Source organism: Podarcis liolepis (genome assembly GCF_965112155.1).
Source record: "Podarcis liolepis genome assembly, chromosome: 16".
Classification (NCBI taxonomy): Eukaryota; Metazoa; Chordata; class Lepidosauria; order Squamata; family Lacertidae; genus Podarcis; species Podarcis liolepis.
The window spans coordinates 21,217,789-21,241,089 of NC_139567.1; the positions used below are offsets into that span (position 1 = coordinate 21,217,789).

At 47.8% G+C, this 23,301-nt stretch overlaps 1 protein-coding gene across 4 annotated transcripts in view; it reads right to left on the reverse strand.

Annotated features, from left to right (window-relative positions):
* Window positions 1-23,301, reverse strand: part of NECTIN1 (nectin cell adhesion molecule 1) — a 193,614-nt gene that overhangs the window by 24,779 nt on the left and 145,534 nt on the right. For all 4 annotated transcript variants that reach the window (XM_083481067.1, XM_083481069.1, XM_083481070.1 and 1 more), the window contains 2 exons: window positions 1,777-1,924; window positions 593-683 (listed from right to left, as the gene is read on the reverse strand). In XM_083481067.1, coding sequence (XP_083337193.1) covers window positions 593-683; window positions 1,777-1,924 — 239 coding nt within the window. The remainder of the gene's footprint in view (window positions 1-592; window positions 684-1,776; window positions 1,925-23,301) is intronic.

Sequence of the window (23,301 nt, forward strand, 5' to 3'; positions counted from 1 at the left end):
CCATCCTACCATATTGACCAGTGGGGGGTGCAAGGGGGGCTGGCCGCACCGGGCGCAACATCTGGGGGGCGCGCTCGCTGCCTCCGGAGTCGCCGAAGAGCCTCGGGCGCAGGCTGTAGCAGAGCCCCATGTCTCGCGGAACCAACGAGCTGTGCGCGCGCCTGGGCTGAAGGCGTCCGGCAGGCAGCGGCTCTCAGCGCTCGCCGCGGAGGACGCGCCAGGCAGCCCCTCCTCACAGCCCCGCCTCCGCCGCTGCTGCTGCAGCTGCTGGGCCATGTTGCATTTTCCTCGCCTCTCTGCCCCCCCTCCTCCGGGCAAGCGGCGTCGTTTGGGCAGCAGCACCAGCGGCAACTCGCCTCAGATCGGCAGGTTAGGGGTTGGGGGGGCGCAAATTACTTGCCTTGCCCCGGGTTAGGGGCGCAAATTACTTGCCTTGCCCCGGGTGCTGACAACTCACGCTACGCCGCTGATATTGACTCCCCCACCAAAAGGCTTCCCCAGATAGGATGGGCAGAGCAATTCTGACAAGTGGCTGGAGAAACCATGCTTCATTCTGCTTCAGGTGAGGATGGTCAGCAACAGGGGAAGGTACCTGGATATCCTCTGCTGTTAGGTGGCTTTTCATCTCCTGCTTCCGCTTGGGAGGTGGGGGAGCAGGTTTGTGGGAGGGGGGAAGGTCAATCCTGCAGGAAGAGAAATGGTCAGCCATAGACACAATGCAGGGCACAGGAACACAATATGAGGTTCCAGCCTTCATCTTACAACAGGGTCACTAATGTGGTGCTTTTGGGTGCCAGTGTGCTCACTGATGCCTCCTATGATGCTCGTGAAAGGTCTCTGTAAATATCCCTGCAGAAATCCACCATCTTCTCCCCTCCTGCTGAGTTCTTTGTTTGAATTGGATCAGCCTCTCCCAAATTGAATACACACCCTTAGACATGCCCATATTTCATTGGATGCTAGGAATGGATCACTCCCACTTCAGTTCTGAACAGAGGAGAGGAGCAAAGAGCTTCTCTCAAGGAGTGAGCACAGTGGTGGCTGATGTAGGTTCCCCCCATTTAGAATATTATTAAGCAATCCCAGAGTCTCCACAATAAAACTGGCTCCACGTACAGAGTGAGTCAAAGCTGATGTGCCATTGGTGCATAACTGGCATACAGGAATGGGCTCAAGTGGGGAGTGAGATGCATTTACAAAAATGGACAGGCCATGCATTGTCCCGGCACAATAACGTTTTCCCTAGAAACCCTATTCATCTCCAGGGATGCTTTGAGAAGCTGCAGGCAGGCAGAGGAGAGAGGGAGGTATGTTCAAATGCCCTCTGAAGAAAGAATATTTTCTTTACCAGTACTAAGAAAATGGTCCCGTTAAAAGGAGAAGCAATGAGATGACGGCTTGCAAGCCCAGGACAGGGACTTGCCAAAGCTATTTGCCTCTTAGAGTTGAAATAAGATGGGCAGAAAGGGCGGCCCAGAGAGCGCAAAAGTGGATCCTCTACACTAGACTTCCATTGGATGTATCTGATCTCAATGCATCCCATTGATGGGGGCCTCAGGTTGCTCTTGAGCTGTGTCATGGAAGATCAGCACCACGGACAGCTCTTTCCTACTATTAGAGGTGCTTAACACGGTTCCTCAATCCAGGGAATGCCCATGCAATAGCATCTTCCACAATTGGTGCCTTATCCTTTTACTGGCCCATGCAATCTCAAAGTTGATCCTCCTCCTTCTTGGGAGAACAGATATGGGGTTGTGGTGGGCGTGTGGTACTCACAGATCATTGTCGGTGTCAGAGCGGCCCTTTTGCTGTCGCCTGTAGACAATGAAGACAGTCACAGCCACGCTGATAATGAGGGCAGCAGCAGCAACGACGCCCAGGATTCCAAAAATGCCTCCTGGTATCCCTCGGGGCAATGGCTTATCTGTAATGAATAGGAAAATGTAGTCTTAGGCACTAAGATCATATAAGCAGCATTCTATCATTTCTCATTTGCAGAACTGCTCCAAACCTGCAAAAAAACCAAATGTGGAGTATTACCCTTACATCAACTCTGCATGGTAGGCTCTTATCACGCCATTTACTCCCTTGATGGGCAACAAAGGGAAGGGTTGCAGCTCACTGGCAGAGCATCAGTTCTGCAAGCAGAAGATTCCTCCCATCCAATCCTTGGTATCTCCAGGTAGCTCTGGGAACATTCCCTGCCTGAAACCCTGAAGAGCTGCTGCCAGTCAGTGCGGGCAGTACTAAGCTGGATGGTGTGGCTTAATATAAGGCAGCTTTGTCTGCTCCTATGACTCTTGTCTGTTTGCATTTTAATTCTCATAGCAAAGTTGACTCCAATTAAATGGTATATAAATGCTGTGAAACATGTGAACAAATAAATAAAATAAAGGGGGAGCAATATCTACGGGAGTGTTAATACTCTGAGCCCTTGCTTCCTATGCTCAGGTTGTATATATGCGTAAATAAAGCCATATATCAGAAAGATACCATCTGAGCTTCATCCCAAGGAATTTAAACCCAGGTAAGTGCAGGAACCTCTGGAGTCTCTCCCTGCTTAGAGATTGGCGTGGTAGGTAACACACACACACACACACACACACACACACAAACACACACACAAGTGATGAATATTTTTAGGACCCACCTTATTTTTGTGATCGTAAGTTGTTTTGAACTGTTTTAAATGTTGTATTTTAATTGTTCTAGCTTGCCCCGGGATCTTGAAGTGGAGGGTGCGTAAAGAACAACAACACATGTTCTAAATAAATAAATGATAAATAAATAAGTGTATGGAAGTGAGAGCTGGGCCATAAAGAAGGCTGATCGCCGAAGAATTGATGCTTTTGAATTATGGTGCTGGAGGAGACTCTTGAGAGTCCCATGGACTGCAAGAAGATCAAACCTATCCATTCTGAAGGAAATCAGCCCTGAGTGCTCACTGGAAGGACAGATTCTGAAGCTGAGACTCCAATACTTTGGCCACCTCATGAGAAGAGAAGACTCCTTGGAAAAGACCCTGATGTTGGGAAAAATTGAGGGCACAAGGAGAAGGGGACAACAGAGGACAAGATGGTTGGACAGTGTTCTCAAAGCTACCAGCATGAGTTTGACCAAACTGCAGGAGGCAGTGGAAGACAGGAGTGCCTGGTGTGCTCTGGTCCATGGGGTCACGAAGAGTCGGACACGACTAAACGACTAAAAACAACAAATAAATAAGAGCGCAAAGTGGCTTGGAATGGATGGAGGCAGAAGGTCCAACCCTGTGCAAATTGCACCCCTCTTCCTACCTCTTTGCAGCAGAAAATCAGTATTGGCTGCAAGTCTCAGCCCAGTACGCAACCTAGAAGCTGACCCATATTGAGTCAGTTTATACCTGCTCAGGAAAGGTGCTTCTTTAGCTGGTTCCCTAGCAAGCAGATGTGCAACCCCCCCTCCACAAATATCGCCTCTACCTTCCTGTGATCCCACCAGTTGTACATCTTCATCTCGCCAGGCTGTCATCTTTCCTGTGTTTGCTTGTCTTTGTTGAGTTGTTTTATTCTCCTGGCCCTGATATACTCTCACGTCTTTTTTTAAAAATAAAGCTGCCTGCCGGGTGATAAATGGATCCTGCCGGGCCTCCATCATGCAGCGACAGGTTCCTTCTGAGCTGCTGCTGTTGCTGGTCTGTTGGGGAAATGCCTTGATGGTGAGGAAGAGTGGGCGGTGCCTTCTGTAGAAGGGGATGCGATGATGTTGGGAGGGACACAGGACCAAAAACCTAGGACCTGCTGGTTCCGGGCTAGACTCCCATTTTTAAGCCAGTTTGCACGTGGATGTTCAGCAGCTGACAAGGGCACCCTCAGGTGTAGTCTTTCATGTGTGAATGAGCCAAACGCAGCTAGAATTTGCCATCTCCCCTCCTCACTTTTATTTCAGCAGATCGATCCTGTTCACGCATTCAGGCCAGCTCCACACAGACAACAAAATGAGGTGGTACATTGGAAATGGCACATTTTCATACTGGAAGTGGAGGTGGGTTATGTTTTATGAGGAAGGAAGGAAGGAAGGAAGGAAGGAAGGAAGGAAGGAAGGAAGGAAGGAAGGGTGAGGGAAAGGACAAGGAGGAAAGAGAAAAGCATAGGGAAAAGAAAAAGAAGAAAGAAAGGCATAGAGAAGGATGGAATTAGAAAACTCTGCGATCTAAGACTTTGGGAGACCAGAGTTCAAGTCCTCAGCCATGAAACTCATAGAATCATAGAATCATAGAGTTGGAAGAGACCACAAGGGCCATCGAGTCCAACCCCCTGCCAAGCAGGAAACACCATCAGAGCACTCCTGACATATGGTTGTCAAGCCTCTGCTTAAAGACCTCCAAAGTAGGAGACTCCACCACACTCCTTGGCAGCAAATTCCACTGTCGAACAGCTCTTACTGTCAGGAAGTTCTTCCTAATGTTTAGGTGGAATCTTCTTTCTTGTAGTTTGGATCCATTGCTCCGTATCCGCTTCTCTGGAGCAGCAGAAAACAACCTTTCTCCCTCCTCTATGTGACATCCTTTTATATATTTGAACATGGCTATCATATCACCCCTTAACCTCCTCTTCTCCAGGCTAAACATGCCCAGCTCCCTTAGCCGTTCCTCATAAGGCATCGTTTCCAGGCCTTTGACCATTTTGGTTGCCCTCCTCTGGACACGTTCCAGTTTGTCAGTGTCCTTCTTGAACTGTGGTGCCCAGAACTGGACACAGTACTCCAGGTGAGGTCTGACCAGAGCAGAATACAGTGGCACTATTACTTCCCTTGATCTAGATGCTATACTCCTATTGATGCAGCCCAGAATTGCACTGGCTTTTTTAGCTGCCGCGTCACACTGTTGGCTCATGTCAAGTTTGTGGTCAACCAAGACTCCTAGATCCTTTTCACATGTACTGCTCTCAAGCCAGGTGTCACCCATCTTGTATTTGTGCCTCTCATTTTTTTTGCCCAAGTGCAATACTTTACATTTCTCCCTGTTAAAATTCATCTTGTTTGTTTTGGCCCAGTTCTCTAATCTTTCATGGTCGTTTTGAAGTGTGATCCTGTCCTCTGGGGTGTTAGCCACCCCTCCCAGTTTGGTGTCATCTGCAAATTTGATCAGGATGCCCTTGAGTCCATCATCCAAGTCGTTGATAAATATGTTGAATAAGACCGGGCCCAAGACAGAACCCTGTGGCACCCCACTAGTCACTCTTCTCCAGGATGAAGAGGAACTCATTGGGTAGTCTTAGGTCAGTCACTGCCTCTCAGCCTAACCAACCTCAGGTGATTGTGGGGATTAAAAAAGGAAGCAGAGAATCATATAAACCCCTTTGCGCTCCTTTCAAAAACAGGTGGAGTGGGACATAAACGCAATAAATAAGTGAAATGCATAAATAAATGCAATAAATAGAGCTAGCAAGGAAAAATGTTCTAACCCAACCTTTCCTGTGCTTTCCTACTTTTCTACATTCAGAGAGTCTAAGCTTTACTTGTACAGGAGACAATCCATATTCTCTCTCTCTCTCTCACTCACTCACACAGACACACACACACACATGACTAACATGTTGAACTCAACTTTATTTTGCTTTATGCTTAGAGCAGGTGTGAGGAATCTGTGGCCCTCCTGATGTTGCTGAACTACAACTCCCATCAGCCCTAGCAAGCACAGTCAGTAACTAGGGATGATGGGAGTTGTAGTTCAGCAACATTTAGAGGGACAAAGCTTCCCCACACCTGGAACAGAGCAAGCCTTGGCTGTAAAAAATCCATGGTGTGTGTTGATAACCACACACACACACACAGAGAGATTGCAGTGAGTGACATTTGCTGTCCTCAAGCTTATAGTGAAGACATGAAAACGAAAACAACAAAACGAAAAGAGAGGAGGAGGAAGGAGAAAAATGGCAAACTGAATCACTCATCTTAAGTAACAGAGTTCTTGTAACATCCAGCTTAAGATTTCAAGGAAAGGAGCAGAGAAATGTTGTTGGTTTCTCAGCTGAGACCATGGAGAGGCCTTGTTTCCCTTCTCTCTGTTATAGCCAGGTGACAATTGTTGGGTTATTTTACGCTGCCTCTGTCTTCCTTTCATTTTAAAATTTCCATTTCTCATTTCATTTCATTTCATTTCATTTCATTGTACTGTATTGTTTATCGGATGGCTTGTTTTAGCCTTTTTATATTCCCGTGCGCATCTTTGATAGTTGCATGGCAAGAGAAGTAGCATATTGGTTCTAGTCTGGACTGGAAAAGCAGAAAAGAAGCAGTGTAGAAGCAGATTTCAGCTGAGCGTTAGGAAAACCTTCCTAATGGCAAGAACTGTTTGGAAGTGGGGCAGATCTGCCCTGGAGGTAGTTGAGCCGACACCTGTCATGGGTGCCACCATCACATCGTGTAATGCAGAGCCATTTTGCATTCATTGGTGGGTTTGGCTAGATGATTTCTGGCTTACTCCTTCCTACTCTATGATAAAAAAAAATTCTTATAAGGAACCCCATAAATAAATATGAAAACAAAGGGGCAAAATCCAGCACCCTCCAAATAATTTTTGGGGTGCTGCTGAAATTCTGGAGCAGCTCAAATTCCAGGAGCCTTTCTACCTAAACCAAAGTCACATTTGTATTTCCAATTACTATTTGCTTATTTTTGGCATTTAAATGCTGCTTAATCATTAGCATATCTTAAACGGAGTACATAAATAAAAAGCACACCAAGTCAAACAAACAAACAAACAAACAAACAAACAAACAAACAACAGCCCTCAATTAAACTGAGTCCAGTTATTATCTAAAAATGCCTGCTGGAGCAAGAAAGTTGTTGTTCAGCAAGGAGGATGCCTGTACAATCTTAGCCCGGAGGCTTGGACCCACAACATGGAATGCGCAGCTTCTAGTTGCTAGGAGCCAAGCAGGGGCACCAGTAGTGACTCCCCCAAAATCTCAGTGGCTGGGCTGTGATATAAGGGACTAAGCAGTGCTTCCTTGCAATGCCAGATACAAAGATAACCTCGGCCTTTGCATAGTGGCATTCAGAATCCCTCTTATCCTGTCCTGTCCAAAAAGATTTTACACAGTGCTGAACATCTCTCTTCCTTGCAGATTATTTGAGAGAACTCACCCTGTAAAATCAGCCAGAGAAGACTCAATGAAAAGGGAACAGACGTCTCAGTCAGCGCCCTCCCGCCATGGAGCTGGAAGGCCCCAATCCAAGTTAGGTGGGCGGGGGATACAGAGACTGGGGTTGACCTCAGAGTGTGAAAATGACCTTCACATTCAAAGGCAGGGAATTTGGGGGGGGGGTGGAACTGGGGTGGGTGGGGAGGCTGCATTGGTGGGGAGGGGGAGCTTGATGGGAAAGGGCTTTGAAACATATGATAAAAGGATTTAATTTGCTCTACCTTCCAAGCTAATTAAAGTTGAAAACCAGCTAATTGGTACTTTGTACTTCCAGCTCCAGTGGTGATGAAAGGGAAAGATAATTGCAGGAGAGGAGGGGGAAAATTAAAATGGGGGGGGGAGGGCAAAATGATCTGATCACCTGCAAATAATGGAAGGGTGAGGGAGGAGAATAGAATATGTAGCTTGTAACAAAGCACATCCAAGCCTGATGTCTTAAGGGGTGTGTGTGTGTGTGTGGAGAAACGCTACAGAGATTATCCTCCTCCTAACATCTGCTGACATAAAACAGGCATGTGAGCGTTACATTATGTGAAACAGAATTTTGTGACACGCCAGTGTGAGCAAGCCAAAGAAGCGAGCTGTTTTCATGAGGTCTGACAGCGCGGCCCATCAAAAGGGTTCTTTCCTGCCTTCCGTGAAGGAAGCAAATCTTCACAATCAAGTCGGAAGGTCCCCGTGCTAGATTTTGCCATCGTAAATGCGGCAGCCTTGTTCCCACTTGTGACTGTTGCGTGGATGAAGACATTTTTGGAAGTGCTGTCAAACATTTGAGATTTTCTATTCCACTCCTAAAGGTACAGGAGCGGCACTGCCCTAATGGCAGCCGATGGCCCAAACCTGGGGAGTTGTTATTGGACTCCAACTCCCATCAGCTCCAGCCCACTTGGTCAGTGGTCAGGGATGATAGGAATTGTAGTCCAGCAACATCTGGAGGTCCACAGGTCTTCCACCCTTGCTCAACCACATGGATAGGGAACCTCTGCCTTTCTAGATGTTGCTGGTATACATCTCCCATCATCCCTGACGATTGTCTCCACTGGCTGGTCCTGATGAGAGCTGGAGTTCAGCAGCATCACATGTGCCACAGGTCCCCCTTCCGGGTCTCTGGTCCCTGTGCCAACAATAACCACTTCCACAAGAAAATTCCTTCCAGTAGCACCTTAAAGACCAACTAAGTTAGTTCTTGGTATGAGCTTTCGTGTGCAAGCACACTTCTTCAGATACACCGAAGAAGCACACGAAAGCTCATACCAAGAACTAACTTAGTTGGTCTTTAAGGTGCTACTGGAAGGAATTTTTTTGTTTTGACTATGGCAGACCAACACGGCTACCTATCTGTAACTAACACTTCCACAAGAGTTCGTTTTAAATTATTTGGGGAGAAACTCTTGTTGAGTAAGAACACAAGAGTGTGCTGGATCAGACCAATGGCCCATCTAGTCAAGTATCCTGTTCTCACAGTGGCTGACCAGATGCCTGTGGGAAGTCCTTGAGCAGGACTTGAGTGCAGAAGCCCTTTCCTTTTCTGTGGTTTCCAGTAACTGACATTCAGAAGCATTACTGCCTCCAACTGATTGAGCAATGGACTCCCTTAGTTTACACCCAGAACCAGGTGCCAATCTATCAACTTCATATATATATGTAATTTTTATTAAATTTTCTGTTTTACAATTTAAAATACTCCTTTTACATCCTTAAGATATCAATGACTTCCCTTCTTCTCTTTCCATGGTTCATTTTACATATCATAAATCCCTGCATATTTTACAGAAACTATACCGTTCAGTATTTCATTACTGCATCCATCAAAACTTGTTTACGTAGTTGAATTTATCTTAATGCTGCCAGCGTTTTCAGCTGTACACAATTATTTCCCATATATCCAATAAACGTTTTCCAATCTTCTTTAAATGTATGTACTTCTTGTTCTCTTATTCTAGATGTTAGGTCTGTGAGTTGTGCATATTCTGTCAACTCAAGTTGCCATTCTTTAGTTGGGACCTCGCTCGTTTTCTAATTTTTGGGCTAGAGAAACACGAGCTGCAGTAGTGGCATACATAGGTAAAGGTAAAAGAACCCCTGACCATTAGGTCCAGTCATGACCAACTCTGGGGTTACGGCGCTCATCTCGCTTTATTGGCTGAGGGAGCCGGCATTTGTCCACAGACAGCTTTTGGGTCATGTGGCCAGCATGACCAAGCTGCTTCTGGCAAACCAGAGCAGCACACGGAAACACCGTTTACCTTCCCGCCGGAGTGGTACCTATTTATCTACTTGCACTTTGATGTGCTTTCAAACTGCTAGGTTGGCAGGAGCTGGGACCTAGCAACGGGAGCTCACCTTGTCATGGGGATTCAAACCACTGACCTTCTGATCAGCAAGTCCTAGGCTCTGTGGTTTAACCCACAGCGCCACCTGCGTCCCTAGTGGCATACATAAATAACCTTTTTTTGACACCTGGGAATTTCAGTCTGAATTATCCACAACAGAAGGGACTCTGGTCTATCAACTTCTTGGTCATGTGGATCTTAGAAGTGTGGCAAGGGGAGAAAATCTCCTTTCTGCATCTCTTTGCATACCTTTAGGGCACACCTGCCTTCCTCTCCTCTCCCCCTGTGTCCTACACCCAGCCTTCTCTGCCCTCCATTAAACTGCATGAGCCTGGGTGTCACCAAGATGAATTGGAGCTGCTGACAGTTATCATAGTGCAAGGCCGATCTTCTCCCTTCTCCTTCCCCCTCCCATCCCCGTCCTCTACCTCCCCTGGCTGCGTGTCACTCTCTTTCTCTCCTAAACTACATTATCCCGTAAATAATATTTCTGCTTCGAGACAGCTCACTTAACTGCCAGGCCTAAGCAGACAGCCGGAGTGATGCGATATGATCCCTTTGACTACATTAGAGATTGTGGCAGGGAAGGAGATGGCAACAAACTGGGGGGTGGGTGGGGGAACGATTGCTTTGGCTGGGGGGATTTTTCCCTGTGATGGATCGGCCCCTAATGGCCCTCCTGATAGCAGGTAGCAAGGGGAGGGGGGTGCCATCAGCTCCCCTGGAAAGGCTGTAAATCTAATCAGGCACTTTGATTGGAAAGGTCTTGACGGAAGGGGAATGGGATACAGAAATCAATGTAAACTTTTGCTGCAAGCTGGAGTGAGGGATGCATGTTGGCAAAAGTGGAGAGAGGAACACATGGATGAGAAGGAAGATGGAGAGGTGAGGAGGAGAAGGAAGGATTAGGGTTGCCATATTTCAAAAAATGAAAACCCAGGCACAAACGTTGTTGAGCTTTTTTTTTAGTTTTACCCAAAGTTGTTGGGCTTCCCCCCAAAAAAAATCTCAAAAAAGAAGACGTTTTAAAGCTTTTTAAAAAGAAATTCGCCAAAATCTACACTTTCAACCAGAGTTGCCATATGTCCAGATTTTGCCAGACATTTCAGCAATTTCCCCATGGACACTGTTTCCAACAGCTGAATTCCAGCTTGTCTGGGAAATTCCAGGTGTATGGCATGTTTGGACACAAACAGTAAAGCAAGTTCCCGTTTTAATATCTTGAACCTGCCTTTCCAAAATTCTCTAGGCAGCATACAATACAGCATTAAGGATGGAGAGTTTGTGGTCCACCAAATGCTGTTGAACTTCAGCTCGCATCATGCCTGACCCCGGCTGCACTGGTTGGGGCTGATGGGAGTTGGAGTCCAACAACATCTAGGGGAGCACAGATTCCACAACCCTGTTAGAGCAGGTCAGCCTTTTTTGTCTCTTTTTCCTAAGATTGTCTACTCTGACAGGCAAGTCTGTTTCCCAAACCCTTCCTAACTGGAAATGTCAAGGATCTAAATGATCATGCCTCACCACTGGCCATGCTGGTTGGAGCTGATGGGAGCTGGAGTCCAACAATGTCTTGAGGGTGGTGGGTTCCCCATCCCATAAACAACAACAACAACAACAATTTATTATTTATACCCCGCCCAAAAGCTGCCCTAAACAGGGCTGCCTTCAGATGTCTTCTAAAGGTTTGGTAGTTATTTTTCTCTTTGACATCTGGTGGGAGGGCATTCCATAGGGTGGGTGCCACTACCAAAAAGGGCGTTTAGGGCTTTAAAGGTCAGCACCAACACTTTGAATTGTGCTCGGAAACGGACTGGGAGCCAATGTAGGTCTTTCAAGACCAGTGTTATATGGTCTCGGCGGCCACTCCCAGTCACCAGTCTAGCTGCCGCATTCTGGATTAGTTGTAGTTTCCGGGTCACCTTCAAAGGTAGCCCCACATAGAGCGCATTGCAGTAGTCCAAGCGAGAGATAACTAGAACATGCACCACTCTGGTGAGACAGTCCGCGGGCAGGTAGGGTCTCAGCCTGCGTAGCAGATGGAGCTGATAAACAGCTGCCCTGGACACAGAATTGACCTGCACCTCCATGGACAGCTGTGAGTCCAGAATGACTCCCAGGCTGCGCACCTGGTCCTTCAGGGGCATGGTTACCCCATTCAGGACCAGGGAGTCCTCCACACCCGCCCGCCTCCTGTCCCCCCAAAACAGTACTTCTGTCTTGTCAGGATTCAACCTCAATCTGTTAGCCGCCATCCATCCTCCAACCGCCTCCAGGCACTCACACAGGACCTTCACCGCCTTCACTGGTTCCGATTTGAAAGAGAGGTAGAGCTGTGCAAATGGCTCTTTTACCTCCCTGGGTTCAATGTTCAAACCAGGGGGTGAGGGGAGATGGGTGGGTGTCACCCTTAGCATGCTTGGGTTTTTTGTTTTTGAAGCGCATGCATATTTCCAAATATACAGGTAAGCCCACAGGGACACAGGAAGTCAAAACCATAGCCCTAAAGCAGCAGCAAAAACCAAAACAGAAACCATCCATCCACATCCTTTCACAGTTCCTGTCAACCCCCCCCCCCAACTGCTGCTTAACAATCTATTTAGCCAAACTGGAGTCGCTTCAGAGGAGAATAACAGAGATGGCCAAAGGTGTGGAACACAAGTCCTCTGAGTAAAGATAAAGGGGGTAAAGGACTCCTGGATAGTGAAGTCCAGTCAAAGGTGGCTGTGGGGTTGTGGCGCTCACCTCGCTTTCAGGCCGAGGAAGCCGGCATTTGTCCACAGGCAGCTTTCTGGGTCATGTGGCCATCATGACTAAACTGCTTCTGGAGCAACGAGACACTGTGATGCGTGCCAGACAGCACGGAAATGCTGTTTATAGGTTGAGGGCACCGGGAATATATTTAGCTTGGGGGAAGACTGAGTATGTGATAGGATTCTTTAAATACTGAGGTATAAAAGTGGGCATACTGTAGCTCTTGGCTGACCCAGAAGCCTGGAATATATCTTCAGTTACAGGACAGCAGATTGCATGTCAACATTAGGAGACCTTTCTTAAGAATAAGAGATCCAGACAGTGGAACCAACTACCTAGAAGGTTGATGGAGCTCTCTCTCATTGGAGGCTCTGCCAGTCAAAGCTTGGGCAGCCATTTCCAGAGGATGCTGTAGCTCAGGATTTTCTCCATGAAGCAGCAAGTTGGACTAGATGTCATTCATGGTCCCCTCCAGGTCTGTGAATCTAACTCCAAAGTGCCAAACTCTCTCACATCCTTTGTCATGTTATTAAAAAAAAATCCTCCTCTCCTTTCAGTTTGAAGTCCAACCCTGCAACATCCCTAATTGTTTCTGAAAGGCAGCAGCCTGATTTCTTCTGGAGGATTATTCCACGGGTTAGGAGCCATTACCGAAAAGACCCTGCTCTGCACCTCCATGGTACAGTCAACAGAGCCTCCCCATCAGATTGCAATAATCTGGGTGATTTGGTATGGGAGATGAAGGTCTCTCAGATGGTGTGCTTCTCAGCTGTTTAGGGCCTTATAAGTCAAGATCAACATAGGGACATTATACGGAGTCAGATTGTTGGTGTATCTAGCTAAGAATGAATGAATGAATGAATGAATGAATGAATGAATAAATAAATAAAATATACAGTGGTACCTCTGGATGCGAATGGGATCCATTCCGGAGCCCTGTTCGCATCCTGAGTAGAACGTAACACACGACTGCGCGTCTGCGCGTGTCACGTTTCACTGCTTCTGCGCATGTGCGTGATGTTATTTTGAGCATCCGCGCATGTGCGAGCGGCAAAACCTGGAAGTAACGTGCTCCGTCACCACAGAGATAACCTGAAAATGCTCAACCTGAAGCACATTTATCCCAAGGTATGACTGTAATAATACACTGGCTGGCAGCAGCTCTCCAGGGTTTTAGGCAGGGTTCTCTCCCATTCCTACCTTGAGATGCCCTGGCACTGAGCCTAGGCCCCATCCCCAGGACCTCCCTGCGATTCCCTGCCTTCCAACATCTGCCACCCGAGGCAGCTGCCTCACCAAGCCTAACAGTAGCTCTGTCGCTGTCATCAAATGATCCCAAGTTTGGAGTGTTAGAAGAAAAGGAGAGGGTGAAAACAACAGCCTCTTCTCTCTGTCTTTTTTCTCCATGCCACACACTGTCTTATAAACCTCGGTCACATCCCTCTCCACCCCACTTAGTGGATTTGTGTTTTCAAACTTAGAAGCTGCAGATGTGTTAGCCTTTCTCCTTCTTATGTGCTGTTTGTGAGTTCCTGGAACATGACACCCCACCCCCCACCCTGCAACACACACGCACAGTTCCATGTATCTGTCCTCAGCAATCACCGTGGAATATAATCTGTGGCTTATTTAACCCAGTAGCTTGCAGAGACTTTAACAGATCACGCAGTCATTGCACAGAAGCCATCAGAATGGATGAGTTGTCATGTCAGGGTGGAGCATTCTCTCCCCTTCTCTGTCCCCCCCGCCCCCGCTTCTGCCGTAGCCTGCTAGCTATTAAATTCTCCTGTAGAAAGGCTGCTGCAGGGTTGATGTTTCCATTTGCAGCGACAGAGATCTGGATCAGATTTACTGTCCTGTCCAATAAAACAGCAATGGAAGCATCATTCCTGGTGCGGTAGAAGACAGACAGAGTTATTCAAGTGCCGGGTACCCAGGGGGTGAATGAGAAAGAGTTCTTAACATTGAAGACGAAAGATACGGAGGAACTGAAGGCGGCCAGTTTCAAAGGAAGAAAATGAGCTTTTCTTTAAAAAATAAATAAAATAAAATGCTATTACTATTTGCAAAAACACAATTGCGAGAGGGTCAAACAAAAGCAAGGTCCTAAACATGCTTACTTGGAAATAGTATTGCGTTCCTGTTTGCCTATGCACATTGCACCACTGATTTATATAGAGCCCTGCAGAGTTACACCCAGGTGACATGGATAAGGCTTCCCTACCTCCCTCAGGGTGCTTACAATATAAAACAGACAGTGGTGAGACAGAAAGAGAGAGAGAGAGAGAGAGAGAGAGAGAGAGAGAGAGAGAGAAAAGGTGGGTACATGATCTCACATGTATCTAAATCAAGAGTGGGGAGCAATTTTCAACCCAAGGGCCACATACTCTCCTGGGCAACCTTCCAGGGGCCACCTGCCCATGGTTGGTGGGACCAGTAGCAAAAGTGGGCAAAACAATAGGTGCCATTTCCTCCCCCTTTTACAGGAGGCTACATTTAAGGCGGGACATGGGTGGTGCTGTGGGTTAAACCACTGAGCCTAGGACTTTCCAATCAGGAGGTTGGTGGTTTGAATCCCCACAACAGGGTGAGCTCCCGTTGCTCGGTCTCTGCTCCTGCCAACCTAGCAGTTCAAAAGCACGTCAAACTGCAAGTAGATAAATAGGTACCGCTCCGGCAGGAAGGTAAACGGCGTTTCCGTGCGCTGCTTTGGTTCACCGGAAGCGGCTTAGCCATGCTGGCCACATGACCTGGAAGCTGTACGCCGGCTCCCTCGGCCAATAAAGTGAGACGAGCGCCGCAACCCCAGAGTCGGCCACGACTGGACCTAAAGGTCAGGGATCCCTTTACCTTTACTTTTAAGGCACACTCAGATACCCTTTCTCTGTTCTCCATCCAGAAAAGCAAAAGGCATCATTAGTATGCAAGTGCACGTTCCACTCCAACCCACGTCCACCATGAGGAGGGCATGATGCAGGGCTAGCCAGGGCTGTGGCCTGGGGAGAGGGAGTGCAGTTGGGAAGAGTCCCGAGGATCAGAGGATGCAACTTGAAGGCCCACCTTTGGCTCCTGACCTGAGGTTCCCACCACTGACTTAAAGCTTGGTTACTGTTGGGACTGACGATTTGGGGAGTAAGCCAAAGATCATGCAGGAGAGGTGGATTCTGGAGACGAATATGAAAGATGGGAGAGAGATGAGGTCAGCGCTGGGTTCACAGATGAAGTCAAATGTAGGTTCCTCCCTGTCCACCCCAATAATTGGCGGAATGGCCCAAGGGAGACTCCATAGGAGCCAACTCCTAGGGTAGGCATAGGCAAACTCTGGCCCTCCAGATGGTTGGGACTACAATTCCCATCATCCCTGACCACTGGTTTTGTTAGCTAGGGATGATGGGAATTGTAGTTCCAAACATCTGGCGGGCCAGAGTTTGGCTATGCCTGTCCTAGGGGCTGAGGTCCCAATAAAATATTTGAGGGGACTGCCCGTCCCAAAGTTGATGAGCATTGCCATTAAATGGTGTGTGTGTGTACCATATCATGTGATCTATTATACCTGCCCCCCATATTTTATTCAAGTTGACACCCCTGGGTCTCTCTCCTAGCAGCTCAGCCACCCCAGAACCCTTTCCCCCCATCCCTGTCAGCAAGAGAAAATTTGGCTACCCCTGGCTTACAGGCACCCAGTGGCGTAGCGTGGGTTGTCAGCACCCGGGGCAAGGCAAGTAATTTGCGCCCCCTAACCCATGGATTTGCGCCCCCTAACCCCCAGATGTTGCGCCAGGTGCGGCCGACCCCCCCCTGCACCCCCCACGCTACGCCATTGCTCCCATCCTCTCATAGCTGGAGGTGCCGGCGACTCAACCTGGGGGCCTTTTGCAAGGAAAGCAGTGCTCTCCCATGCAGCCACGAACTGTAGTAGACCGGCTCTTTTGAGAAGCAAGGCGGCCTCGGCTGAGGGACGTGGCTGGTCTCTGCAGGGGAAGGAAAGGAAGAGACCGCGGGGTCTTTTTCTTCCAGGCATCCGTCCAAGAAGGAGCGTCTGCCTCTGGTTTAAACCTCGCTCACCAGAAGAGTTGCAGATCCAGCCGGGGCCACGCGCGCTTTCCTGAGCGGGAAAGCAAATGCGGGGGAAAGTCTCCTGAGAGGCGCCCTCCCTGCTCTCAGAATGGCGGGATGATGAGACAAGAGACCCGGGAAATCCACCTCCCACTGAACTGAGCTGGGGTGGGGGGGGGGGACTTAATTGGAAAGAGGATCGCAGCTTCCTTGAAGGGAGCCTTTGACCTTGAAGCTTGCTGCTGGCAGGGTGGCTTTTTGCGGTCGCCCCAATTTGGGGCGCAAATACCCGGCGGCTTCGCCCCCCAACTCCCGCGAAGATGCGGCTTGGGGGGCGCGCGCCTGACTCTCTCCCTCGCCCCCTCCCCGGAGCGTTGCAGTGAGAAAGGGAGAATCTCCCGCTCGGCTGCCGCTGTTTCTCTCCACGTGTCCGCCGCCAGAGGCAGCAGCGTCGGCGGCGGGCGCCCGTGCCTGTGCGAGCAAGTCTGGCGGCGGAATGGTGGCGAGGTGCTGCGGCTGCCGCCGGGCCCTGGAGGTGGTGCCTGCCGGCGCGCTCTGCCTGGGCGCGGCGCTCAGCGGGCTCTTCAGCTTCGGCTTCTTGGCCGCGGCCCTGGTGCTACAGCCTGCGCCCGAGGCTCTTCGGAGACTCCGGAGGCAGCGAGCGCGCCCCCTCAGATGTTGCGCCCGGTGCGGCTGGCCCCCCTTGCACCCCCCACGCTACGCCACTGCAGGCACCCAGCACTTGCCCCCAGTTACTAAGGGTAAAGGATTTATTTCATTGTTGATTAGGGGCATTTATATGCCAACCAATCGAACATGTCCTCTGGGCAGTTTGCAATTGTTTGTTTGTTTAATAATAAATTGTTAGATTTATATACTGCCCTTCATCCAAAGATCACAGGGCGGTTTACAATATAACCAATAATCAATAATAGTAAAAAAGCACATGTAACAGCTAATATCTCTACACAAACTGCATCACTACAAAATGAATGTAGAACTGAAACCATGCGCTCCAAGGAAAAAAAGCACTAAAACTCAAAAGTTTGTTTAAAATTCATGTGTGTATGAATGTACAGATGATGTTGTAATGTGCACCTCTGCCCTGCACCACCCTCACTGCAACCAAGCAAGCAGTGCGCATATTATCCCCATTTAATGTATGGGGAATGAAGGCTGAGAGATAGAGACACACATCAATTTCACTTTCAGACACCCCCCTTTTTTAAAACACCTCTGCCGGGTTGGTGGTCCATAAAATACGGACTGGAATTCCAGATCGAGATTGTGACCCTGCCGCACAAATGCCCATCAGTGTGCTAAGGTATCTTTGATCACAGCAGGCTCCCTTTCACCTCCCTTCTCCTGCAGGTGAGGCAGAGGAGCCATCAGCCATTAAACAGTCACTGGATATGGGGGGAAATAATCTCTGGTGGAATGCAGCTTGACCCCCTGCGACCCTTTGCTGCAATTTCTCTTTGAGTGCATTCCAGGTAGCAGGCAGAAGCAGAAGCAGGAAAAATAGAAAGTGGATTTTGGTGCTGAGAAATCACAGCGGGAGTGGAGGATTAACTCACTCACTCCTGGAAGAAATTTAATCTGGAGTACTAGCGAGGGGGGGGGGGGAATGAAATCAGGCTTGGTGAAACAGCTCCAATTGCTTCATCCGCTCTTAAATTGGGTGTAAAACGCTTAGTCCAGCTATGTTTGGTAAAGGGGTTAAAGGAGAGGCTCTTCTTGTCTGCCCATAGGGGCTTCTTTGACATCTGTCTGGCAAGCCATGTGTCCAAGGACATATCGTGAACAGCTGATGCAGTCTACACCTTGTTGCTAAGGTTGCCATTTTTTTCTGGCTCTGCACCTCCTTTTTTAACAGCTGCCTGCCATACAGAAATTAACCAAGTGACCTTTTCCTCATGGCCTCATCGCTCTGTCAAGAAAAGTCCCCCCCAAAAAATTTCTGACTGTCAGAGGAACAATGGAAGAGGCCTTATATTACCCACACTGACCGACAGTAGCTTTCTGGGGTTTCAGACAGGGGCTTTCCCTACCCTAATCTCATACCCTCCAACGCCCTGAAAGCAAAAACCAGGGCGCCATCTTCCCAGACATGTTCTTCTCTCTTCCCCCGCCCCCCTTGCAACAGATTGGCAGCCATTTTGGCCACTGTGATCTGGTGCAATTTTGTGCTGTGATCTCGCCCTGAAAAAAGCACCCCCCCCCCAGGGAGAAGTCATGGTGCAAAATAATGCGAGGTCTCAGTGGCCAAAATGGCTGCTGTTCTCTAGCAAGGAAAAAATGGGATGTCCCGATTTTTCTAGGACACTTGCGATGTATGCCACCTGGAGAATCTGTGGGCTGAACTTGAGAGCTTCTGTGTGCAAAGCAGATATAACAACAACAACAACAACAACAACAACAACAAAAATTTTATTTATACCCTGCCCATACATCTGGCTGGGTTGCCCCAGCCACTGAGCAACAGTCTGGATGCAGTAAACTAGGCCGGTAGAAAGAGGGGGCTCTCCACTCATGGCCAGTTTTCCTTTTCCAGGTTTTTCTCACATGAGTGTTAGTGCTGCTATCCCTACCCATAATTCTCCTTAGAGCAGGGAAATTTGTCTTTCACCATTTTCAATTTCAAGTTGAAAGTCCTCTTAAGATAACTCAAAACTTTGACCTTGCCTGGTCAGCAGGGCAGGAAACAGGTCCAGGTTCCAGCAATGGCAGAGTTTAGAGACCCTGAATTTATGCTCCCTCGTGGTCTAGATTTCGATATCCTTGGCTGGCTCTGAGAGCAAAGAGGACTTTTACTCTCTCCACCCCCATCCTCTAGGAAAGATGCCAAAAAAGCAGTTGGGGAATCCCAGGAGCTGGAGAGGCACCCAGACCCAGTGCTTTTTTTCTGGGGGGGACGCAGGTGTACGCATACCCCTAAACATTTTGTGAATCTAAGTTTGGCCTCAATGAGGGGCAGTATTTCAGTATGAGTAGGAAAATGAGAGTACCCCTAAACATTTTTTTAAGAAAAAAAAGCACTGCCCTAAGAGCAAACAAACATTTCCTCTGCACGAGTGATGCTTCAATGTGGAATGGGGAGAAATGGGGAAGCACTGTCTATTCTGCTGCTCAGGTAACACTTTCAAAGACAGACCCCCCTTGCCAAAAATGTATCGGTCAAAGACAATTGGGAACTCCTCATGTGCTATTAAAAAAAAATAAAAACCCACTAATACACTGGAACTATCCAGTTAAATGGCAATTACGAAACCCTGCAAGCTTCCCGGCTGCAGCATATTAATAACACAATTATACATGTATCACTTAATGCAAATGGAAAAAAGATAGAACTTAATCGGATGGCAGTGCAACCCCAGGAAGTGACCATTTAGCAAACTAATGTCTATTTAATTATAGGCCCCTCCTCTGTAATAAGCTAAAACACGCCAGTCTTTATCATTTCTTTTCTCAGAACTCAGTTGCAATGCTAGTCTGAGGAATTCCATCTCGGCTTCCCCACATTGGCAGTGACTCAAGCCCTTGGACAGCTGTGGAGATTAAATTCCCTGAATGGTCCTTGGCATCTTCTCTTTTCTTTGCATTGTCCAGCTGCAAACAGCTGGAAGGGACGTATATTCCCACCACCAGCTTCTTCTCTGGCATTTAATGTGGGTACATCCCAATAGAGAACTTTTGGATCATTGTGTTCTGCTATATCATGGCTACTACATAATATTCCTGCACTGATATATGGTTTTCACTTTAAACAGTCCTGGCTTTGACCACAGAACTCTGGAAGCTGTAGTTTGTTATGGGTGCTGAGAGTTGTTAGGAGACTGCCCCCTTCCTTCGCAGAACTACAATTCCCAGAGTTCCTGGGAAGGGGGATTGATTGTTAAACCATTCTGAGAATTGTAGCCAGCCTCACTGCTGCCTTGCCTGTCTCCTTTCTGGTAAGGGTAAAGGTAAAGGACCCCTGGACGGTTAAGTCCAATCAAAGACGACTATGGGGTTGCAGCGCTCATCTCGCTTTCAGGCTGAGGGAGCCAGCGTTTGTTCACAGGCATCTTTCTGGGTCATGTGGGCAGCATGACTAAGCCGCTTCTGGCGCAACGAGACACCGTGACAGAAACCAGAGCACATGGAAACGCTGTTTATCTTCCCGTCACAGCAGTACCTATTTATCTACTTGCACTAGTGTGCTTTTGAACTGCCAGGTTGGCAGGAGTTGGGACAGAGCAATGGGAGCTCACCCCGTCATGTGGATTCGAACTGCCAACTTCCCAATCAGCAAGCCAAGGGCTCTGTGGTTTAGACCACGTCCTTTCCAGTAAGACACAGCGATATCGATAATGGGAGATCAAATCTCTACACGACTGTATTATCGGGGGCGGGGGGCTGAATGCATGAAAGCTTCTAAGCATGTCCACCCAGGTGTGCTTCAAAACCCCCATTCAGACCTTCGCATTCAACATGGGAAGGTTGGGGGTTGGAGTACACAGGGACATCTGGGTGGTGAGACCAGCATACAGACCACCTCCTTGTGCCTTTGCCTCCTGAGCAAGGCTAGCGGTGTGAATGGAGCCATTTGTATCATTGTGTATTCATGTTGCTAGTCAGTGCGCAATGCTAAATAATAAAATAATTTGCAAAAATGGGTCAGCTCATGGTAAGCCAGTTGATGAGTGGAGCATGTGGCGAACCACTGAGACGAATGGTTTTAACATGCAGAAACGCCAGCTTAAGGCTGATTGAAGCCACGTCCTGCCATGTCCAAACGGTCATGCACATCAACCCGCATAAATGGGAAATGGCGCATGTTTCCTGCTCCTCGGGGAGCTGCAGCAATTTCCCTGCAGAAAGCACAAAGCCTGCGAGGTCAGGACCGGCTGGAGTCTCTCTGTGACGGGTGATCAGTTCAGGCTGACAGGTGTGAAGTTGGCAATTTTCTTTCCCAAAATGGCCAGATAAACAGGCTGGCAGCAGTCAGGGGAGATGGAGAGGGACGTGGAGATAAGGGGGGAATGGAAACAGAAAAGATGGGCAGCTGGAGCAGATCACTCAGCCAGCTCTGTCACAGACCAGAAGCAAAGAAAAGGATTAACCCTACACTGACTGGCCCACCCACCACAAGAAACATCTTTGGGGTGAGATGGAAAAGGAATAGATTTACAGATCCAGGCAAGGATATCTCTGGGCTCTTAAAGGACTCTGTAGGTTCTTAAAGGCATGCACCCTTGATGTAAATGTGCATATGTTTAGATGATAGATGATAGATAGATAGATAGATAGATAGATAGATAGATAGATAGATAGATGATAGATAGATAGATAGATAGATAGATAGATAGATAGATAGATAGATACATGATAGATAGACAGATGATAGATAGATAGATAGATAGATAGATAGATAGATAGATACATGATAGATAGATGATAGATATAGATAGATAGATAGATAGATAGATAGATAGATAGATAGATAGATGATAAATAGATAGATAGATCGTTCTACCCAGACACTGAGGTCCAGCACCGAGGGCCTTCTGGCGGTTCCCTCACTGCAGGAAGCCAAGTTACAGGGAACCAGGCAGAGGGCCTTCTCGGTAGTGGCGCCCTCCCTGTGGAACGCCCTCCCACCAGATGTCAAAGAGAACAACAACTACCAGACTTTTAGAAGACATCTGAAGGCAGCCCTGTTTAGGGAAGCTTTTAATGTTTGATGTATCATAGTATTTTAATATTCTTTTGGAAGCTGCCCAGAGTGGCAGGGGAAACCCAGCCAGATGGGCGGGGTATAAATAATAAATTATTATTATTATTATTATTATTATTATTATTATTATTATTTTAGATAGATACATGATAGATAGATGATAGATGCCTCTGGGAAAATTAAGGTGGACTCTTGCCCTACCTCCCGTTCCGGCTCCGTCACCCTGTGGGCAAAGCTTTGTTTTTGTTTTGATTTTAAAGAGAGGGGAAGAGGCAGGAGGTGTGAGAGGTCTGGCACAAAAGATCAGGGACTGGGGTCCCCAGGGCATCCTCTAACTCTGCTCCTGAATCCTATCCAAGCAAGGAGAACCCTAATATTTTCATTAAACGTAGGTGATCAGTTGGAAATATGGTCCTGTGTTGAGCAGACTTGGGTCCGGTCCAACATTTCACAGCTTTCAGTTCTCATACCTAACACACACCCTCCAAGTCTCACGATTTTCTAGGGACTGTCCTAGAATTACGAAAGCCATCCTGGCTTCTGATTTGATCCTGGAAGGTCCCTGTTTCCCCTGCCAGTGCTGCCAGTGCTGAGCTTGGGAAGGAGGAAGAGACAAGTCATGTCCCAAGCGATGGGGGCAGCAACAGCGGTGACTTCCCCAAAGACCTCAGTAATTAAGCAGGGATACAAGGGATTATGTCCTACATAAAAATGTTAGCCGTGTGTGTGTGTTCAAAGTCTGTGCATATGTATTTTAAGAAAATAAGTTGTTGTCGTTGTTTGATTCTGCCTTAATTCTAAGCAAGATTTTAAAACTAGTGTGATTTTAAAACTAGTACCTCTCCCTTGAACACTGGAAGCCAATTAAAACTACTTCTTATATGATGAACAAGACTGTGTGTGTATGCTATGACTTAGGGGTTAATGGTATGATCTGCAGTAATTAAAAAGCAGAAAACAAAATCACGTCCCCAATTTAATGCAGTGTGTTTCAGTTGGTTTTAGTTCATGCATGTGCTTCATATGAGCTCTGGCTAATTCTAAAGGGTGGCCGTCCCCCAACCTAGTTGCCTCCAGATGTTGTTAGACTACAACTCCCATCATTCCTGATGATTGGTCCTGTTGGCTGTAGATGATGGGACCTGGAGTCCAACTACACCTGGAGCGGGTCGGCTTGGCAAAGGCAGGCTCATTATATCACTTCAGGTCCTCATCTAGTGGCAGTGGTAGTGCCCTCCATCTTTCCCAACATCAG